The sequence below is a fragment of the Tinamus guttatus genome, unplaced genomic scaffold (assembly GCF_059628265.1).
Source record: "Tinamus guttatus ecotype Peru unplaced genomic scaffold, ASM5962826v1 Tinamus_guttatus_pri_ptg000059l, whole genome shotgun sequence".
In the NCBI taxonomy this organism is placed as follows: domain Eukaryota; kingdom Metazoa; phylum Chordata; class Aves; order Tinamiformes; family Tinamidae; genus Tinamus; species Tinamus guttatus.
In genome coordinates, this window is record NW_028288593.1 from 1,239,350 (window position 1) to 1,262,904 (window position 23,555).

The window sequence follows — 23,555 nt, forward strand, 5'->3', positions numbered from 1 at the left end:
ACTACATATTGAAAGTACTCAATTGTGGCAGATTACAGGCTTGAAATATATCTATTAACTCTTTTGTTCTCATTTAGTCAAATGAATTTTTATTACTGAACCGTTGCAAGATACCTACTATCAAGATAAAATTTAAGTAAACATATAAGTTTCTATTCTATCTTTGCTGAGATAGAATCATCTAAAATAGTTTTATAAAAATGTGTATTAAAAAAGTTTTTCCTCCACATATGTTTTTTGTTTAATAAAAAAGGGAGTAAATCACTTTGAAATATGAAAAAAAACATGTCAGGTTTCAGCCCCAAAAATAAGATTGATAGTGATATTTAGATCTGGAAACTAGCTCAAACTTAACCATAAGCTTTGTTACATTTCACCTATAAATATTTATGAGAAAAAAATAATAAAAGGGAATTATTTAATAATCCACTTCTCCACTAGCAAGATTTATATTTTGGTAGATTGTTTTGTTTTTCACAATTGACTTTGAAGTCTCCTGCTACAGAAATTCTCTTCCCCTGATCTTTGAGAGTTCAGGCAGAGCATTCCCGTCTCCTTAATGACTCTGCCCGCTCCCACACCGCTTCCCTGCATCAGCCGCAGAGCACAGGTTAAGGGTGACAAGGGAAAGTGTCTGCCTGCAAGGAAGGGTGGCTCTAATTGCAGCCGCTGATAAGCTGCTCTAAAATAAGCACTTGGAGAAACTTTGATCAGGGACCTATGACCTTAGCTATAAACAGCAGGAAAAAGTAATAGGAAAGCTATTTACTACCATAAAGACAGATGACTGCTCCTTTGATAAACCAAAACAACAACAAAAAGCTATTCCCTTTACCATTCTGGATAAAACACCAGATATCCATCTTTGTCTTCCCTTCATGCTCACTCAAAATGAAGTTGTCTGAATGTGATAAATATATTTCTGTCTTCCAGCAAATAAAAACATTTCACTTTGGAGATCTGGAAAAAGCTTTTAGTCACAAGCAAAGATTCCCCCAGGAAGATCAAAATCAGTCTAGCCAAATATTTATGTTTAAATTTTGAAAGACATAGAATTGTGTCTTCCTACTACTAAAACAGAATTAGAGACATGCAATAATTAGCAAAGTCAAACAAGTATTAGTAATTAATTGGTGGAAAAAAGTATGGAAATGAAAGCGAAAAATTATCACCAGAATCTTTTAAAAAATGGTCTATAAACTGTAGAATCAAAATACATGATCTTACTGACATGCAACATAAAGCATAATCAAATTATTCTGACATACAAATTCAAAAAGTGCATAGAACTCAAAAGCGATGTTATTTTTAAATCAGTTACACCATGTAAGGCTCCTTGTGGTTGGAATTCTCAAAGGTATTTGGGCACTGAGACAAGATGTTTACAGGAATCTAGGCCCCAAATTTCCTCCGAAATCCCAAGACAGATAGATAGGCTACTAACTTCCACAGGATATTAGTTAGAGGTTTGTGCATCATGTTCAGATAATCAAATAAAATAAGTATTTCAAAACCTTTCCAGAAATGGAGGATTTTGTCCTGGATATATCGAACAAAGTTAAATATTTTTTTCTATTTAGTTATTTTGCCAGTGGCATATAATCAGTCCATCCATTCAATGGACACTTGATTTACTAGATTTATAAAGGTTTATAAAAGGTACAAAAGTCAGTAATCACCACAGTAACATATGCTACCATTTTCAACAGATCGCATCTCATGGCCCTCTTGGTCCTTCCAGTTCTATAAAGTCATCTCTTATCCCTTGGAAAAGGCTGAACCGTGTTGTGCAACAATAAGAAATGTGGGAGGGGAAGTGTAGCTCATCCATCCTTTCTACAAAATGATACGCTTGATCTATCCTGTCTTGGATGTGAAAAATTGGCTGCAGCTTAGCAGTGATCAAAACAACCATGGTCATAAAAAAGAGTGTTAATATAATCCTCAGGAATGGGGGGAGATGAGCAGAAATCACTGAGGATCATTGACAGTCTAGTGATAGGGTATCTCATCACTTGTTATAATAAGAATCATCAGTCACCAAAAGAAAACTGGCTTGCACACAAAAGGCAGAGCACAATATATAGGCAGACCACAGAAAAACACACCTTCAGGAAACAAGAACAGTGGAGCAACTATTAGGTACTGAATTTGATTATTTTCAGCATTAAAAATTTAAATTGTCTTCAGCAATTTTCTTTTCTTTCAAAGAGATCAGCCATCATAATAAATTCACTACTTCCATAAATACACATACAAGTCCTACTCAATTTTTCAACACTCAGAAAATATAATACATAGCATTACATTTAATATTCTACTCTAATTTTAATAAGCACCTATAAGTAAATAAAAACATACATTTCACATGTTCACTGACAGAATATATGCAACTAAAAGCTGGATTTGGTCATGTGGCCACCTAAATTAGGCTACTTATATCTCACTTGTCCCACACATGCAAAGTTTATTGCTTAATAAGCCACTGGATTTCAGACATTTTCACATTTTGACCCTTTTAAAATGCTCTGTTAGATTGCCTACCATCTGGCAATGCTTATTCTTGACACTGCACTCCCTTTACAGTAAGCGAGCTCCTTTAATTATATCTTTAGTATGATAGATTGTATAGATAGTGTGATAGATATAGGCAACATAAGAAGCCCCAAGCTCTCAATAAACAGGTTGAAGAGATAATATGGACAGATATCTTGTTACCAGGTCTATTTTAATAGCATCTCCAATTGCATCAGACCTGTCCTCAGAAGAAAGCTGCTGATATGCCCAAATCATGGGCATACTATTAAGTGTTTTAATTACATAACGTACACACTGCAAACCCCATGACATTATGGAGAATACCTAGTTCAGACTACAAGAGAGAGCTCACAACCTCCTAACTAATAGACTCAGTAAGAATCAAAAACTATAGAGAACTAAATTTAAATAAACCATCAAAACGACATTTACACATGTATAAAAGATCCAAACTGCCTTGTATCTCTAGGAAGGGACAGGAATTATGAAAGGAAAAACAGAATGAGGGGAAAAGAGAACAAGAGAAATAAGTGAGAAAGAAGGAAAGAAGGAAATCAAGATAGATGACGTGTCAGGGACTACATCTCCATGCTCTTGCAGACTTTCAGATAAGAACTCCAAGGTGTCTATAGTGGAATTTCAGTGGAAAAATAGACCATTAGAAATGATATAAATGACTGACAAAAAATGCAGGATTCACTACTTAGGGAGTCATCTAGACAACTGGGTTTCTATAAACACTGGACATACATTCCGAAAATGGGATATCTCTCAAGTATTCTTGAGATTAACTACTAACTAAGTAACTACTCAGACAACCAACTATTAAATTAAGCTTGAGTTACATATGCTTTATTTATTTTAATATTGATGTTGGCTTTCCCTTTTTTTTTTTACATCTCAAAGACTAATCCTAAATCTTAACAAATAAATCTTTGTTTTGCTCCTGATCAGCCCACAGTGTGTCTGCAGAACCCAGAAGCCTGCACATCTGCCAGGAAGTAATAAAATATTTTTAAAGGACAGTATGGCCTAGAGATGGTACGGCAGTATTTCCTCTACTGGACAAAGCATCAGTCTTCGAGGAATAAAACTACAGACTGAAGACACTTTATGGTCTAAGAGGAAATTTCAGAGCAGTTATGTGCAAACTTGATTACTTCCCCATGGTTTTCCATCTACAGCACGTATTCCATGTCCTAGGTACAAGGTTGGATAGATCTTATAAAGTCTCTCAGTATTTCCCATATCTTGGATCTAGAGCAAGTTAGAATAAACAATTATCATTTTGCTCCTCTGAAACATTCCTCTAAACATACCGACCTACAGATTTGCTCAAAGTTCAGACCACATCAAACCAGCACTTTCCAAAGCTGCAGTTGCTCCACAAAAAGCTGCTTTGTTGAGGATGTGATAAGGTAGTGTAATATACTACACAACAAACCGAGCAAGCATCAATACTTTCAATACTTTAATACTGATAGCAGAAAAATATCTGGAGGCAACCTGAAAGACTTCATAGAATCATAGAATCATTAAGTTTGGAAGGGACCTCTAGAGGTCATCTAGTCCAACCCCCCTGCACACGCAGGGTCACCTAGAGCACGTGGCACAGGACTGCGTCCAAGCGGGTTTGGAAGATCTCCAGAGAAGGAGACTCCACAACCTCTCTGGGCAGCCTGCTCAAGGGCTCTGTCACCCTCATGGTTGAAAAATTTTTCTTAAGTTCCTGTGGAACTTTTGGTGCTTCAGTTTGTGTCCATTACCTCTAGTTCTGTCAGTGGCCACCACTGAAAAGAGGCCAGCACCATCCTCCTCACTGCCTCCCTTGAGGTACTTATAGACACTGATCAGGTCCCCTCTCAGCCTTCTCTTCTCCAGGCTGAACAGGCCCAGCTCCCTCAGCCTCTCCTCATAGGGCAGATGTTCCAGGCCCCTGATCATCCTTGTGGCCCTGCGCTGGACTCTCTCCAGCAGCTCCACATCCCTCTTGTACTGTGGAGCCCAGAACTGGACACAATACTCCAGATGTGGCCTCACCAGGGCTGAGTAGAGGGGCAGGATCACCTCCCTTAACCTGCTGGAGACGCTCTTCTTAATGCAGCCCAGGATCCCATTGGCCTTCTTGGCCACGAGGGCACACTGCTGCCTCATGGTCAACTTGTCGTCCACCATGACACCCAGGTCCTTCTCTGCAGAGCTGCTCTCCAGAAGGTCGGTCCCCAGCCTGTACTGGTGTCTGGGGTTATTCCTCCCCAGGTGCAGGACCTTGCACTTGGCCTTGTTGAATTGCATGAGGTTTCTCACCACCCACTTGTCCAGGTCCCTCTGGATGGCAGCGCAGCCCTCTGGGGTATCAGCTACTCCTCCCAGTTTGGTATCATCAGCAAACTTGCTGAGGGAGCACTCTGTGCCTTCATCCAGGTCATTGATGAATAAATTGAACAGGACTGGAGCAAGGACTGACCCCTAGGGGACACCACTAGCTACAGGCCTCCGACTAGACTCTGCACCGCTGATCACCACTCTCTGAGCTCTGCCATCCAGCCAGTTCCTAATCCACCTCACCGTGCACTCATCTATCCCACACTTCCGGAGCTTGCCCAGGAGGATGTTGTGAGGGACGGTGTCAAAAGCCTTGGGGAAGTCAAGATAGACGACATCCACCATTCTCCCCTCATCTATCCAGCTGGTCATTCCATCATAGAAGGCTATCAGGTTAGTCAAGCAAGATTTCCCCTTGGTGAATCCATGCTGAATCCACTTCAGCATCATTTTAGATATTAAACTAAAGGAACCTGTGCTTTTTCAGCAGACAACAAAATATCTTAGCAAGAACAAGATTTTTTTAATAAATATGATATTTCTTTAGAGTTTTAAAAATAACATACTATCGGTATGCTAAACCCCAATAGAATAACAAGCATTTTTATTAAATGTCATGATTCATTAGATAAGACACCCTCCACAGCAGAACAGAAGTTACCACAATAAGAACCGAACTCTATTATTAGCTACATGCTGCACCTCCAACTGCGGGAATTTCACTGACATGAATAAGAACAGTCTTTGGTCTTCTGGTGGTCTTAGGGCAGAAACAGATTGCATTTCTTTGATAGTCAAATAAACATTTTTTGAACACAAGTTGTGTTCCAGTCTTGTTCCAGCTGCATTGCTAACCAAGGCAGTAATAGAAAAGATTATTTCAAAATATCGTGCAGCTTGCCTGAATCTATCATCAGATTAAAAGATATTAAGAGAGATTGTAGGGAAGCTAAATGACAGTGTCCTTGAGGTAGTACTGACATTGACTCCAGCTGATACATTTTTTGGTCATTAACATACCTTGCTGTGTGTCTAGAATGAGCTCTCCAATAATTAGAGCTGAATACACTATGATTTTTAAAATTAAATCATGCCTCTGGGAAAGAATCAGGGAATAGGCAGCTAAAGGACTTTCAAGCAATTAGTGAGAAATGTACTGTCAGGTTAAAAATTAAACATTGCAAAGTAGGTTAAGAGTTTCTTCTCTGTCAAAACGTGTGTTGACACAGAAGGCTCTCAAGCATTCTGTTGAGTGAAAGCACAGATGAGAATGGATACTGCTATTTACAACCAAATGAAGTATGTTTCTCTATTGAATTTCACATTATGTCTTCCTCTAAAAAATAGCGTGCGCTACACTACATTCAAATCAAGCCTTTCAAGAGAAGCTGATGTTTAATTAGATTTCTCAATGTCACCCATCTTAGGTAAACAGAAATATAGAGGTAAAAACTTATATGGTTTAAGTGACCCCTTATTTCATAGGTCTCTATTCCCAGGTACATCAAAAAGTTCTCCCTAGACTGAAAAATCAAAAACTGACCTACACAAGTTTAAAAAGATTTTATATTAAAATAAAGAAAAAGCTAAGCAACTCATTATATACTATGTGCACTTTATGCAGCTTTTTAAATATCAAATCCCCCAAATCCTAGACCTTTATTTACTATGCCATAATTTTATATCATATTCTAATTCATGTTTACCTCCATGTACTCATGTGCAAGAAACCTAAAATAAAATACTCTTGCAATAACATATCTATATCACTTACTCTGATTAGTTAACAAATAAACTGCTAGTAAACACTCAGAAATGTTTAATCTTGCTAAAATAATGTGAATAATAGAATTATTACTTATTTTCTGCACAAGCCTAACTATAATGTTGTTCTTACAAAGTCTAAATTTCGTTAAGTACAAATATAAATAATACCAATCAGGCACTTCTTTCTTCCCACTCTTGTGAAAACATAATCAGAAAACTGAAAGAGAGTTTGATGTTACTGAGTATCCTGGGTCACAGTTTAAAGACTCAAATATAAAACCTTCCCCATCACCTTTTAACCACAGGAATTCTATGATTTTTTGGTATGGGTTTCATGGTGATTCTTTTTAACATAACACAAAGCAATGACACACATATTTGCCTTTATTTAGACTGTAGAGGAGATCAATGTTCTAAGACAAGTATCCTTCAGGGGAAAAAAAAAAAGATACTTGGGTACTTATTCCTAGGGACTGCAGTGAAGCCCAGAACACTCCAAGATAAACTAAAAGCACATCCGAGAAATGAGGAGTTATTTACTTGAGTTAGGCTTACCAAACTCTCTGTGCTGTAAATATTACTCTATGTACATGAACTCTGTAAAAATCTGTTGGACAGTTATCCCCTGACTATAAAGGATATAATAAAATTTGTGAAATGTTGGACAGACATATGAGCTCAGGTCATGCATTCCAGTTGTGCATTCTCTAGAGACAGAAGGGTATTCATAAATAATATGAATCGCTTTCTTTACAAGGTGATAAAGGTGTAATCCTCCCCATAGCCCCTGGAGGCCCATAAGGCAAGTGGCTCTTGCACTGACCCCAGGGGACTCAGCAGGATTTCCTTGGCAATTCTGGAAGAAAATCAATGAGGGGCCAAGAACACAGCATCCTCACGGACCCCAAAGCACATGACATGCATCTAAATACCCATTTACACGTCCATGCTAGCAACTGATACAAAAAGAACCAGCAGTAGGTAGCTTCGGGCAACCAGATTTCATAACAGATCAGTCAGTGACAGACAATGATGAGGCACTATGCAGTATTAAAAATTACAGACACTGGAGATGAAAAAGAACCTAATGTTTTTCTGGCCCATCTTCCACATCAAAGCATTTCCAATAGAACATGCTGTTGCTCATTTTGGTTCAGCTTACCTTAAAATGTTTAGCTTTATGGGAGTCGTGCTTTACCTAGGGAACTATTATAAAATGAAATAGAACTTACTGTCAGGAAGAATTTTCTGATATTAAAAATGAATTAAGATAGATTACTGGTAAAAATCTGTCATTTTATGCTTCAGGGCATTTTTAACAGTAAAGTGCAAAAAATGTTGGAATGTAGCAAACAAAAGCCCAAATATTGCTAATTTTTTTTTTCAATTCTGAATATTTTGCTATTTTCAGTCATGTGCAAAGCATGACTATTCATGTAATATGGAGAGTTAAACTGTAGTATTTTTTGATGCAAATAAAAGTGATTGCTGTCACAAGAATATTTAAAAAAGCTATATGAAGGACAGTCCTAGTTAAAATGCACTTCACAGTCACAAAAAGCAATCGGTTTGTGCAAAGAACATATAGAATATAGTAATAAATGCCTAATAATCAGCATATTAACAAATATTGCAGAATTATGAATACTGGAAGAGGACCTTATCAAAAAATCCTAAATATGTGATGAGACTTTGAGGTGACTACCTTTAGGATACAAAACTATAGATATTTCAGACTTCTGCACTATCAGTGACATAGCAGAGGTAATCCTCTGCTACCAAACCACACTAAGTTGTAACTGATCTATTCAATATAAGACAACATGATTTACTTACATGATTTTATATACATACACCTACATAAATTATATAAAAGGAATGATACAATAATTTTTATTCTCATCAGGAACAGTATTATTCTCCAACTCTGCTACTCTGTGTAAACCTAAGTATGTAGCAGCTCACAAAAAGATAAATCTCATTAGCTTTAACGGAGACATTACAGACGTGATAAAAGAAGGGCAAAGTGCTTACTCTAAGCTTCTTAAACTTTAAACTATAGGTATAATAAGTAGAGTATACAAAACAGTTTATATAATTCTAAAAATGTGTAGATAAGAAGTTACGCAGAGAGATGCTTTCAGTGTAAAATAGCAATAGATTATTGGTATTGTTACAAAGCAGTTTATGCTTGTAATTTTGTGTATAGGAAAGAAGACTTCTAGCATCATCTGCATTGCACCTTCTTATTTATCAATGTCAGACAACTCCATTTCACGGACTTATTTCCCTTCATCTTAAAAACAGAGGGTTTTTTTGTCCTTGTTTTCATACAAAGTCTGTTCCCAAACACCAAATTAAAGACAGTTTTTAACGACCAGAGAATGATGCATTTACACACATTTTATTCCTGAATCACTCTCTCAAATGGCTCTTTCTCTTTAAAAAGTGTCTCTCTCTTGTCCCTTTGGCGATAAAACCTCTTTGCTGTCTTTTTAGATGCCATGCTACAGATAATCTGACTTCTGTGGTAAAAACACAAGGTTTCTATGAGAGTGTGAGTCCATTTCAGCACTTGCAGACACGAAGTGGGTGAGATGGCACCGGGCACCTCCCAGGCCTGGCACACTTAAGCAGGACCACTGAAAGTTCGTGGAACTACTGATGTGCCTGAGGACATGGAGACATTAACTGTGAGGTGGCCACCTCAGGCACCTACAGCACCAGTAACACTTAGAAAGCCAGACCACACACGTCCCCCAAACCCTGGGCCCCCCACCACTCTGCAATTAAGCAGCTGACACATGTATGGAAGCAAAGGGAGGATTTGCAGCTCCTGGGCTCTCCGACGGCTTCGCACTGCTTTCGTGTCCCAGGGGTCAGTTCTGTAGCGCTTCCTTGTGCTGTGCCCTTGGTGAGTGGATCCAGCCGCAGGCACTTGGTGTCCCCCCAGAAAGGCAGGCAGGACTTCAACAAACTCTGACCGGAACACGTAGGGCAAATTCACTTTTGTGAGTCACACAGTTACAAGGAATTCTTGTCCAAGTTTACAGACTCAGTAACCACAGCTGTGAGAGATAAACAGAGCTCTTTTATTGTTTTTGATGTGCATTAGGTGCTCAGTTTACATAACAGTTTCCAAAGTAGACATTAACCTCAGAAGACCGGTAAAGCACAACCAAGAACGAAACAGTCCTCTTATGGGAAAAATATGTAATACTAATGGAATTTATTTCTCCAAGGATATATATATATATCTGACAAAGAGCAAATACTTCTCTGAAGCAAAAATAGACCAAAGAACCGTAAAACTAGATACCAAAAGCAGAAAGGATGTTAGCAACCAATTCATGGAGCACTGAGTTTATGCACACATTTTTCCACGCTTATCTTCATACCAAAAAGCAGGGCAGAGTGAAGGACCCTTTCCTCAAACTACACATCACAACGTTTTTCAGTGTGTAGATAAACATGCAAAATTTCTTACAAACCATCATGAGTGAAAGTGGTCAATTACTGCAACCAAATGCATCTAAATATTCTACATATTAGGTATATAAGTTTTCAGCACCAGAAAAAAAAGGAAAATACAACAAAATCTACAAGAGCCTGCATGAGAATTTTCCCATACCTGACATGGCTAAGCCAGCGTTTTCCTAAGTGTGCATATACTCGAAATTTACGATGATGTCAATTTTCTTATGTGTCACAAATATTCTAAAAATAGCTACATTTACAAGCTTGCTCCCATGTGCATAGTGTAAAATATGCAGCTTTTTACCTTTGTGTTGTTGTTTTGATAACAAATTTAGTTCTTTCCCTTGGTGTTACTAAAATACTGGTGAAACTAGAATACCTCTTTGGAATCCTTGCATCTTGTCTATGTACAAACAGTGCTCCGCTACAAGATCACATGCTAAAATAAATGAGAACAACTCCACCCTTAAATCTGCATTCATTTTGGTACATCGGAGGATAAATACACTATACATTACAACTTCTTTATTCTTTTCTATAAATACTGCCATTCCAACAGGGTAGTTTATTTTATACAACTAAAATCATTTCAGGAGAAACAACATAAACATCTTAGATTTCTCACTGAAACAGTCCTAGTGGCAAAAAATATCCCTAGATCAGGCCTGGGAATTGACCCAAGACTAATGAAAGACTGTGAGTGTCATCATTTTTATTCTTAAAAAAAAAAAAAAAAGAAGCTATCACATTAAGAAAACCCACAAAATACAATTAATTTAAGAACAGGCAGACCACAGACCTGCAAGGTGTTGTTTACTCCTATTCGAAATAATAAATTAAAATAAGCTGTGGATCTGCAAACCTCCCCATAGGAGCAATTAAGATAGAATCAGAAGGTATCAGTGTCATAAGACAGAATCAATGTACTTATCACCTATTTCATACATCAGCTTTAAAAGCTACAGGGCTCAAAATGTTATTCATAATCACATATCACCCGAAATCCTGGGCTGCTGCGTTTGGTTCTCAGAACCAAAGCTCAGGATGAAACGAGCGGGTTCGCTCCCAAGAACAAGCTCACTAGTTTTAAGGGCATCCCCACGAGTGAAGTTGCTCGTGCCCACGCCAGGGGAGGCAGAGGCTACCGGGCAGCGAGCGGGGGGACTCTGGGCTCTCGCCCTTGCTCACCTGCTCACGGAGCAGGCGGGAAGCTCCTCTGGGAAAGGCACTGGTGCCTTCGCAGCCTCCAGGGAGCCAGGCAGGAGCAGGGGTTGGGAACATGACTTGAGTCGCAGTTGAGCGCTTGCCCTGCTCATTGCTGCCCGCCGCGCAGCGCGAGTGCTGCAAGGTGCCACCACAACTCACTGCCTCTGAGCAGCCCCAAAGCAACTCACACTGTTAAAGTATTTCCTTTCTTTCGGAAACATGTTCTCTTTAACCTACTTTTTGAATTTTTGCTTAAAAGATCCATGTAGCTGCTGAGCATTCTGGATTTCCTTTTCAAAAGCCAGTCCCCAGACTGGTTCTCTGGTTATTACATACATGTAGCCCGGTCAGCTGAGCCCGCTGATCAAACACGCTTACCGACACTGATATTTCTCCAGCAAACGTCACCGTGTGTTCAATTTACCAAGTTCACACGCACACTGAAGTGAAGCAACCCTCCGTTTAAAATACATATAGATGTGCATTTTTAAGCGGAGATGCCTCTGCTTCGGAATTCGCTCGCGCTGCTTTTGGCGCTACCCCACTCGGCACGCACGCGAGCTGCCCTGCGCGCCACACGCCGATGCAGCGCAGCGCCCCGGGGCTCCCGCCGCGCCGGTCCCAGCGCGGCGGCGCTTCGCACCGAGCACGGCGGGACGGGCGGCCCCCGGCCCGCGCGGCTGCCCTCGCCCACGGGACGGGACGGGACGGGACGGGAGGGCGGCCCGCGAGCAGCACGTTGGAGAGCGCCGGGCCGGGCGCGCGGCTGGAGCGGGGCCCCACTCCCCGCGCGGGGACCGCGGGGTTCGCCCCGGGGGTGGCCGGGCGGGGGGGAGCAGCCGCCCCGAGGCCGCGCACGAGGGGCGCGGGCAGCGCCGTCTCGCGCCCAAGTTTGCGTCGGTCCGGGCGGGGGGTGCCCGCACTCACCTGAAGTCGCTGTAGGGGTGTATGATCCAGAACCCCGCAGTTTTAACCCTTTCCTGCTCCTTCTCCACCGCCTTCTGGCTGCCGAACATGCGGAGGGAGAATTTGTTGACGCCGGGCTGCAGCATGGAGGTGAACTGCCGCTGCATGAAGCCGTACTGCCGCCGCGGACCCTCGGCATCCTCGAAGCCCACCACGGGCTCCTCGCCGCCGCCGCCGCCGTCCACTTTGAAGCACACCGAGTTGCCGTGCTCCTTCACGCCGCCGCCGCCGGGGCTGCCCTGCGCCTTCTCCGCCGGCGCCGCCGCCTTGGCGGGGAAGGCGTTCGCGCTGCCATCGTCCCGGCTGCCGGCGGACGAGCTGCGCTTCGCAGCCTCCATGCTGCGCGCCGGGCCGCGCCGCGCCCGGTGCCCTTCAGCGGCGCGGCTCGCAGCGGCTCGGCCGCGCTGGGCTCAGCTCCGCGCCGCCGCGCCGCCCGGCATGGCCCGCGCCGCCGACACTGAGCCGCGCCGCCGCCGCCGCCCCGCGGCCGCCCCCTGCCGGCAGCCCGCGGCCGCGCCGCCCGCCCGCGCCGCCTGACATTGAGCGCCCCGGAGTCCTTGAGGGGCCGAGGCGCCCGGCGGGAGGCGGCGGGGCGGGGCCCGGCCCCGCATAGCGCCGCGGGGGAAGCGACGGAGCCCGCGTGGGGCTGGGGCGGAGCGAGGGCAGGAGGCGCCGCGGGGGCGACCCGGGTGGACACGGAAACCCCCCCAGCGCTGCGGCGGGGAGGGCGCGGGCTTCCCCTGCGCCGCCTTGGCACGAAACGGATCCCCGTGCCTGCCCAGAGTAAGAGGCGGGCGAAGGTAGCGGAGGAATTCTGGATTTGCACCGCTCAAAATGAGATCAGCGTCTGCCCTCTGCCCCGCGGGCTGTGCGCGCCCGCACGGCCGGGGAGAAGCGGGGCGGGAGGGGGCCAGGTGGCTGCGCCTGGCGCGGGTTCGCACGGCGGAGCGCTCCGCGCCGCTGAGGCAGCGTTTGGGCAGCGCGGAGCGGCTGCGCGGCGGCGGGGAAGGTGCGCGCGTGGGAGCGCGGGGCGCCCCGCGTGCCGGGAGCGGGAGAGCGCGGCCTCCCCGGATCCCATATGCAGGCATGACCCACGCCGGTGCGAGTGAGCGTGTGCACTGCACGCGGGCGAGCGGTCCTTGTGGAGACGGGGAGCAGGAGGCCGCTTTCTGCTCTCTCCACCGCAAATTTGAGAGCGTGATTTACTGCCAAGAGCCCTCCGGGGATACATGATAGTGCAAGACCTGACTGGCAGGAAGCAGGAAGTGTTACCAGCTCCGAAATAGTGTAGATTAACCTCAAAGGAAATAGGATATGTGCTGTTTGGGGCACCTCTGCACAGAGTTTCTTGGGGACATTTCAAAGAAGGGTAAAAATATTAGCAAATCCTAGAGGTTCCAACGATAGTGTATGTTTTTGAGGGAGCTGTGAAGGAGGGTAAGATCTGAGAAAGCATCAGGACTTCCCCATTGTGCCAGGGGAAGACAACACTGGTAAAAAAGTTGTTTACAAGCTATGTGCAAAGAGGATGGCTTTGGTCTCTTCCATGGAAAGTGAAAGGTGTAGATATTTTAACGCCAACAGCGATGAGTTTATTTGGCTTGTAGACTGGTGGAGAACCTATGTCCACACCTCTGTGTATCACAAAAGCCGTTAACACTGTGTATAAAACTGCAGAAGTATGAAGGCACATATTAAAGCAGCAACATGTATTTCTTGCCACTCCAGTAAAGTTTGGCCATTTAGATTTCCACACATTTTTATACGCTTTTCATTTTGTAGCTTAAAACATTTTCAGATGGAATCACTCAAGACTCCCAAGCTTGTGTCCTGTATTTTCAGTGTTATTTGTCATTTCATTGTTATCCAATGCCTTTATTTAAGCAAAACTTGATAGAGAAATGGGTCTGCGAAGGCAAATCTAGTGCAGCAGGGAGCTATATTTCACTTCTGATTTTAGAGACTGCTATCAGCAATTCCAGCTCTAGCAGAATGTTTATGCATGGTGTGTTCAGACCTGAAGTTTCAGGCCTTGATAACATTGCTAAACGTGGAAGATGTTAACATGGCATTAATGTGGAAGAGGATGTCAAACATACACGTGCTGGGGTGGATTGAGGGGCTGGGCATGGACCAGCATAGGAAGGAACATGCTTGCAGCATGACTGGCTGAAGGCTGACATATATAAACCTTCCCCATCTGGAGTGATACTCTTCTGTGTGCTTTTTATCCCGAAACAGTGAAGAGTGTGTGCACAGCTGCTGGTGTCTCATTCACAGCTGCTGATAGACAAAACCCTCCTGCTGGTTTATCCCCAGATGGCGTATGCCTCTGCCCCTCACCCAATATCTGTCAGCAAATGATAATAAAAAATAAGAAATTATTATTCTTTTACAGCTTTATAAAAGAATTATCTCACATCATGTTTGACAAAAACCTACAAAGGACACGAATGAAAAGGCTAAATCACACAGTGGTGTTCTGCAAAGTTGCACTGTTTAGCGTTATGACAGTTTCCACACTTCAGTAGTGTTGCAACCTTAACTTTGCTGTCAAAGAGAAAGTAATTTTCCTCTACTCAGCATTTGAGAAGTCTTTTGCACCCAGACGTCAATCTGATTGGTCTGTCCCAGCATCCACTAAGCAATAACTAGTTGTGTGGAGGAGAAAATAGTCTTGCCAGGACTAAACCCAGAATGGTGAAATTGAGATGTTTACTGTTGCAATAAGATTCTGATGTATATTTCTCTTATCTGGAGGAGAACTGCCTATTAGGAGTGACAGTCCTTCACTTCTGAGCCATGAAAAGTGTATGCAGCAAGGAAATCAAATTCCTTATTTTTAGAAATTTTGATTTTGCTTGTATTTAATGCCTCATTTTGCTGAAGTTTATCTATCCTTACTTAGCATGGACTGCACAGTTACCAGAAAGAATCCTCCTGCTTTCCTCCATCCCTTTACCCTGCAATAATCTGCCAATATTCTGCTTCTTTTTCTAGAATTATGATTTTATATTTATATATATATATATATATAATATATAGAGAGAGAGAGAGCGGGGTGATTTGTTACATCAAAAAGTCCTACGATTTTAGACACTATGTGAATAAGAGAAAATAACATTCTCTGTATGCTTCTCATATACGTCATATGTAGTTAATACCTGTACTAGTACCAGTACCAGAACTACCTGTACTAATGCAGGTACAAATTTCTGTGTAAAACTGAAATTTCATATGATGTATGTCCTGAGATCAACTCTCATCATTTTTTTTCTCTTTTTTGCACCTAAAAAATGTATAGCTACATGTGTCCATTCAGCTCTTGAACTTTTCACAGTCATAGTTGCCTTAACATCTGGACATCTTAAACTTTTTAATAGTAATCCTGAGATCAGAAGGTTGAGATACAGATTTTTCATAATCTTTAGGTTTTGTTTGCTTGTTTGATTGATTGATTGTTTTTATGGAAAATGAATTCCTTGCTATGTCAAAACAACAATATTTCAGTAAAGAAGACCTTTCCTGCAGCTCAGAGTATCAGTTTAGTTTAGATAGAAGTATTTGGGGTTTATAGACACATGAAAGACAAGTATTGGAGCACTGCACATGTGAATAGTTCTGAGGACCTTATGTGCAAGTTCCTGAAGACTGAGTGGTAGAAAGGTCACAGTGTCGCTTTAGCTAAAGGTATAGCTAAAGTTTTGATCTAATTTACTTGGTTTTGATTTTATTTGTGACTTGTCAAAGGGGATTAGTGGTAGCAGAACAGGATTTTTTTTTCTTTCATGCCTCTTTGCTATGCCCATGTCACTGAATCATTACTAAAAATTTAGTAGTTTTTTTTTTTTGTACTGAATTACTGTAATTTCTTACTGGCCTCTATCAAACTATTATAACTCCATGAGTGCCAGTGGTTTATAGCACTATAATACTAATCTATACACCCCAAAATGGATTTTCTTCCCTTCTACCAAATGTAGTAACTTTATGCCTCTGTGGTAAACATAATTCCAGTCTTTTCCCGTTGTCTCATACTGTATATGTCCGGTTATATCAAGTAAATCCAGAACAATTCATCTGGAGACGTAAAAAAATAAAATAAAAGAATAAAAGTAAAATTATTGAAGCATACATAGCTTTTTCAGTGAGGACATTGAGACATGGAGAAATAATAGGAATTCCATGAGACCACTCAGTAAGATGTGCCTAACAGCAGAACAAAACTCTTGTCTCTTAAGGTTTAGTTTCATGTCTTAATACATTATTTATTTATTTTTCACCATCAAGTCAAACCCTGAAGCTAGATTAGCAAAATAATGTTTACAGTAATGGCAGTAGCTGTCTATGCTAAACTGAGGATTATCCAAAGTTAAAACATGTGGCAGTTTGTGTGTCTTGAAGTTTGCAATAAAATCGTTTGATTTGAACCCACCTTGCTTGTGTTACTTTCCTTGAGAATTCAACCATATGTATTTACTGACAACAAATGCTTGCCAAAAAAAAATTGCATAAATGTTGCATAGTGTTTATGAAAACTGAATAATTGTACTTTGTAATCAGTAGTAGTCCCTAAAGAAAACTATCACAGATCATGTGCATTTACTCAATGAAGAGTGGATGTTGCATGGTGTCTCTCCACATATTTATGTGGTTTTGCCCTATCGTCCAGTGTGAGTATTCACAGAGAGTACTGAAATAAATGTGACCAGTGTGACTAATTAAGTATTTTCTGCAAAGATCCTCATGAGCAGTTGTGCTGGACCTGTAAGGTTCCAAATCCCAAATTTGCCTACCTAGTTAACAGAGAGTTCAATCTGCAGGAAGGTACAGCTGTTTTCCTGTTGCCTGCTCCCAAAAGCAGTGTTTGGAGATTTTCCATGGCTAGGATGTGTGGGAAGTAGGTCTCTCAGAGACAGTCAAGAGCAAGATCTAAATGGGCATGCAAGTAATGGCATGAAACAGAAGACACTTGCATCAACACCAGGGTGAAGAGGAAATGCTTCTGAGACATGATCCAGGGTTCAGGACTGTGGAAGATGGCCTGAAAAAGGGGAAACTTCGAGAAAAACCAGGGCCTAACAGAAGCTTGCCTGGGGTGATAGACAGTGGCCACTTCCAGGATGGTCGGTAGGCCCGGACTCTGCGAACCCCCCTGGTTCCCCAGGCAGCTCAACCCGCCCCCCTCGCAGCTGCAAGGAGGAGTAACGGAGGCTGGAGCGGCCAAACTCTGTCGCGCTCCCTGTGCTGGGCCGCTGGGAAGCCGCACAGTAGCTGTCCAGTGGGAGATGCACAATAACGTCTGGGCTGAACCAGGAAGGGTGGCAAATCTCTCCTTTTGGATGAACTTTGCTTGAACTTTGCTCATTATAACGTCAAAACCACACTCCCTCCCAAAAGTCATCTGCCTCTGAGCTATGACTGCCCTTCACTGAGCATGAGCTCTAGATTTTCAACTGACTGTACCTTTAAATGAAAGCGAGAAACTTTTTCACCAATAAATAACGATAATAAGTACGATTATGGTCACTCAAGCTCCACCTGAATGTAAAGATAAGTAGGAAAGTTGAACTCGGGAGGAAAAAGTGGAGGGAAGAATCCATCGTAACTCCCGGCTCAGTCAACAGGCTCATCCCCCTTTCCTCCCATTGGGTTGGGACACTGCCTGAAGAGACTCGAGACTGAGAGCCCTCTCCCATCTTCTGGGGTGAGTGATAGTTGCACATTTGTACATCAGAGCTAGCAAAAAACCCCACACTGTAGTAGAGAATTTCCTGTACTGACATCTGAAACCTGCCTTGTAGATGTTGCATTTGAATAAATTGTGCTATTTGTGAACTCAACTACTCGCTTTGAAGGCATTCAGACCTACAGTCAACAAACTGTTTGTGAATCTGGCTGGTAGCTAGTCAGGCCTGTAGCTACCACAGTATTTGGTATCCCTATTCAGAGATGAGTCCAGCCACCCCCAGTCCCTCTAACCTCCGAGGACTGGCTGGAACGCAAGGGGATTCATCGCTCACCCCCTTCAAATTGACAAGGAAACGCTTCTGTGTCCAGATACGAACACGCAGTGGTACATAGAAATAGATGTGTAGTCTTCCTATGGATGATCTACTGGGTAGAATAAAACTCTGGCACTAAAGAAAAAATAAAAGTTATAGTGAACTGATCTATATTCCATGATATTCTCAGTTACAATTTCTCTACAGAACTACAGCCTAATTTACTTCATGAAAGTCACAGCAGTCTCTCACCTCGCAGAAATTCTTGGCATTCACCTCTTGGTCAGTGCTCAGTGTAGCAAAGGCCGCTCTAGAGCAGCTCCGCGTGGTACTTCAGAACAACTGAGGAGCGGGGCAGGCAGCGTGTGTTTTTACCCATGTCGCAGGGTACAATTAAAATGCAGAAAACGCTAGCAGCTCTCTGGAATGTCTATGTAAATCACTTTTAAATTTGGTAGAATATTTGTGTGCTCTGAATGCTTCTTTTCTTTGAGCAGTATTTTAATGTTACTGTTCATTACCTGTTTAACAACCTGCCAAATCTTTACGCAATCTTTGTAGAGGCCAGACTGCCATGAGATAAAAGCTGGAAAATTACTAACTGAATTTTCATAGTGGTGATGTATGATAAATGTTTATTAAATGTGACTACTTTTGGCATTTTCAGGTACTTGCAGTGCTTTAAAAATCATTAAGGAATCATTTTCTCTGGCAAATGTTTGACTGACCAGCTAAATGGCTTTAACAATGCCCTTTGAATTTTTAATATGATAAAATCTTTTTTTTTTTTTTTTACAATTAGTTCATATGTAAGTGGATTCCACACAAAGGGTTTTTTTTTAGTAATATATGCCTCATGCTTGTATAGGTTTGACAAAGTAAGATTTGACACATCAAATATATAGGTGTTACTGAATAATTTCTCTATGTATGATACTTTATTTAATACACTGTAATTTAATACAATATAGTCCTATAAACAGCTCTAAAATTGGTGTATACACCTGTGAAACATCACATGACATTGTTCAGAGTGGTAAATACTATGTTGGGCAGCCTGTATTTTCAGGCTTATCTAATCTCTTCTCTGTAATATATGGAAAATATACTACTTCTCTAAAAACGTAAATACCTTTAATTGTTCTGGAGTGCAGCTTCACATTAACAACAGCTTTTTTCTTCTGTTGCTTAACATGATAATATAAACATTTCACAAAATCAAGATTTTAAACTTAGTTATTTTGAAAATTTCAGGACCAAATAAAGAAATGCTTTTTACAGCAGTGTATATTTTAATAATGCGTGGATATCCGCATAAAACAGAATAATTAAGCATATGTTGTCAAATACTTGGCTGTGATGTGCACATCTTATGACAGATATTATGTCTTTGAATTAATTTCTTTCTCTAGTTCTGATTTTCCGAAATCAACCATCATCTTGTTTATCTTTGCATTCTAACTTTGCTCAGGTTAGCAGAAGGTGCTAAGGTGCTTTTAGAGATGGCTAGAAAGTGTCCTCCTGTTGACTTTTAAGTTCATTAGTTAAGGTTTTAAAAGCTGTCACTTTTAATTCTAGAGGCCTCTCTTGTGTGTTGACAGACTTAGTTTAAGTACTTAAGATCTATCACTTAACCGTCATATTTTAATGGATGTGGACACCTGCAGTATACGCAAACTGCAAAGAATATGCATAAGTTTTATTTTGTATTCAGGTCCTTATACAGAACAATGTCTTGTGGGGCAAATATCTGTATTCCGTGTAACATTGATGAAGTAAAAAACACTGCTTTGGAAAGATGTTGGAATCTTTCTTATAAGGAGTATCCTAAAACCTTGAACCCTGATGGTTTCTAAGTGCTTGTAAAAAGGGTGGCCTGTCAGATCTGCTTCTACTTTGCAGGAATATCTGAAAGCAAAATCTTTTGAGATGTAGAAAGATTTTTCTGCTTCTTAATGGATACTTTGAGGAAATCAGTATGAATATATAAAACATTTTAACTTTTCAACACTGTTCATTTTTATCCAATAAAAGCTAATCCAGATATTCCACACAGCTCCAATCAAGAGCTATTCCTACTACCTGACTTGCTCTCTTTGAGAAGCATGGCTATATAATTTTTTTGAGTTACTTTACTTTGAGTTACTTTGAGTTACTAGTATTACTCATAGCTGTGATGGGCACATATCAATTATTACTACACGTAATTAGAAGACCACACAGCAGTATTCCCTGTTGATTGCACTGCCTTGGGGATGCAGACTAAATGTGACATTGAAGACACACCTCAGGAAGAACCATCCCAGCTTTTGCTGCCAGGCTTTCTGCTCCCCAGTTCACCCTAGGAACTTCCTTGCAGCCCAAGGCTGTCTCTAGTGCAAGCAAGGTGAATACTTACTGCAAATGGTAGCAGCAAAAAATGCAGTGTGCATAGCTGAACAAATGTAAAGCTCTGTAATTAATATAAATACTCAGAATAACAGAATCACAGAAGGGTTGGGGTTGGAATGCACCTCCAAACATCATTGAGTCCAGCCTCCGTGCTCAAGCCGGGTGACCTAGAGCACGTTGCAGGAAGCCAGAACCACAGTGCTCACCAGGGCCAAGGAGAGGGGAGGATCGACCTGCTGGCAACGCACTTCCCCATGCACCCCGGGATACAGGTGCCTTCCTGGCCACAAGGACACATGGCTGCTCGTGGCCAACTTGTTTACGTCTGGAAGCAGTTTCCTATAGTCTCTGACTTCTCCTACTGAGGAGGTAGATAAAATAGTGATTATAAAGAAATACCGCTTGCATTTAAGATAATCTTTCTCCTTTCCAGCTGTACTGGTGAATATTGAGGAAGCTGAAACTGCTACAGTAGAATCCTGCCAGTACTGGGCTGAGCAGTGTCCTTTCATTAAAGAGATAAAAGAATCAATTTATGATCTAAATCAATTATCGTCAAGAAATTGAAAATTGAAGTGTTTGCTCTCTTCTTTCTTTAAGTTGCCAGAGTGAGAGATGGCATATGACCTTAAATTTAAAAACCGCTAAAAGTAGATGGCTGGATGGCTGATGTGGAGGACAGATGGTTATATGGGCAATAAAGCTCGTGTTGGGGGAAACACTTACAACCTCTGTAAATGAACTGTGAACCCTGTGCCTACTGGAGGACTATGCACAAGAATCTGCAGAGCTAGAGGGGTCTGTGGGATGTCTGTAAAAATTTCAGGTCTCAGAAAAAGGAAAACTGGACAGAAAAATAAACAGACTTTCTGAACTGAATGTCAATTCCTCAGGGCTGCTATGGTGGAAGCATTAGAAAGTTGAAGTGTGAGGATGTTCTTAACCACTATATCCTTTAAGCCAGCTTGGAGGGGCTCAAAATTTAATGCTGGCAGCAGTTATCAGTGTACTTGTAAGCCACAGTATTGCTGAACCACTGGTGGCAGCTGTGGAACATTATTATAATCATTGTCTCTAAGAAATAACAGAAAAAGGCATGAAGACCTTGAGAAATGGAAGCAGATGGAAAAATGTAAAAGTTTGCAGCATTGTTATGACAAGAAAAGATGTACTAGCTAGTACAATGTACATCATTGTGCGTTTATAAATGTCTGTTCGTCTTTGTGAATAATGGGAGAAGTGAACTCAAAGATCGACACAAAGAAAAGAAACACAACACGGGCAATATTTCTATAACGCTTTACGTATTTTTGATTTTGGTAGGGAAAAGAAAGGGCAGATCTTTCAACAATGAACAACTTTCTTTTAAAAATAAAGTGATGCAATATAAATAAAAGGGGAAAATAAGAATGCATATTTGTGTTCAAAACTTACCTGAAAAAAAAGTGGGAAAATACTGCAAAAGAACTGAAAGGAGGTTTATTGGATCTAGCAGGTAAGGTTTGAGCATCACTAGAAGTAAAATATTATTTTAAAAAACTATTCAAATAAATAGGGATAGTTGTCAATGCAAGATGTGAATTTTTTTTTTAAATGGTTGTGATACAATACTGCTTGCAGTAGGAGGAGCATCTGCTGAAGGCCAAGAGTGTCCTCCAAGATTTTTTTAAAACTTGTGAGAAAATATATGCTCTGTGCAGCAACCACAGGTAAACACAGGAAAAACATATATCTGACACTTTAATTCTCCAGTTGTGCTTGTCCAAAAGTGCAGCAGCCTTGCCCGCTAGTAATGTACTAAAGAGGGCAGCTGATGCTGGTCTTAGGTGATACAGTGTTATCTCAGTTTCTTTGCTAAGAAAGACATAGAACTTCAGAAAAATTCATAGTTATTTCAAGCTGGAAGTTCAATCCTGATATGCAGGAGACTTGCAACTTGAGTCTAGTTAGTGGTAGCAATAGAAGGAAGATCTTGAAAGTTCTGTTTCTAACACTTGCTTTTATTGAAATGTTTTGATTGCTGTCCGTACAATGTAGGTGGCATGTTGCAATGGATGTGAATTATTTTTCTGATTATCTTTTTTTGTTTGCTTGTCCTAAACTTATTTTTGGTTTGTGGCTCTCCTTTTTATTTCATTTCTTGAAGAAATACACACTGTCTGTGCAGGAACTGCATTAGATTCTGTGTTCTTCACACTTTGTGTCTTCAGAACACTGAGGCTTTTACTCAAGCATAATTACAAGTGTGATGAAGATAAATATTTCCAGTCAGATGAGAACCCTCATTCTGTTTTATCATCTTGCAGATGATCTAGTAGTACGTCCTCTGGCAACAGGAGAGCAGGGAATTCAGCGGTTCTGTTCCTGCTTCTTGATTCTTTTTTTTTTTCACTTTTTCAGAATTTATGCACTGAAAAATCTTAAATACTTTTTCAGAAGACCAAAACTTATTCCTTGCCCAAAAGACTTCACTCCAGTAAATGTTAAATTTTGTGTCAAAACTTGAATGTTATGGAAAGGCTAAAAAATTGCCCCAGCTGGATACAGGAAGATCCTCTTTGTTGGATCTTTTTTTTTTTACAAAAATGCCTGAACTGTTCTGTCCATCTGCTAAAATTTTGCCCAAAGCAGATTTCTGGTTCAGGAAAAAAAAAAAATCTGTGGGTTTGTGCATCCGATAAAGTTTATTTTTTCTTTCTATTTTTCTTTTTCTTTTTTTTTTTTTTTAAGTAATTCAAATGGATTTCACTGTTGGATGGCCTTAATAAAAGGAGGTGTTGTTAATGCCATCAGCAATGTAATAATGTTGTCACTATTGCCAGATAAAATACCAGCAGCCTAAAGTCTGTTGAGAAAAAAAGTAGGAAGGAGCATGGAAGC

The 23,555-nt window shown here is 41.2% G+C and overlaps 1 protein-coding gene across 1 annotated transcript in view; it reads right to left on the reverse strand.

Annotated features, from left to right (window-relative positions):
- The window catches only part of HCN1 (hyperpolarization activated cyclic nucleotide gated potassium channel 1), a 189,339-nt gene extending 176,722 nt beyond the window's left edge, over positions 1-12,617 (reverse strand). Inside the window, exon 1 of the mRNA XM_088540319.1 lies at positions 12,241-12,617. Within this exon, the coding sequence (XP_088396445.1) occupies positions 12,241-12,617 (377 nt within the window). The remainder of the gene's footprint in view (positions 1-12,240) is intronic.
- Positions 12,618-23,555: the final 10,938 nt, after the last annotated feature.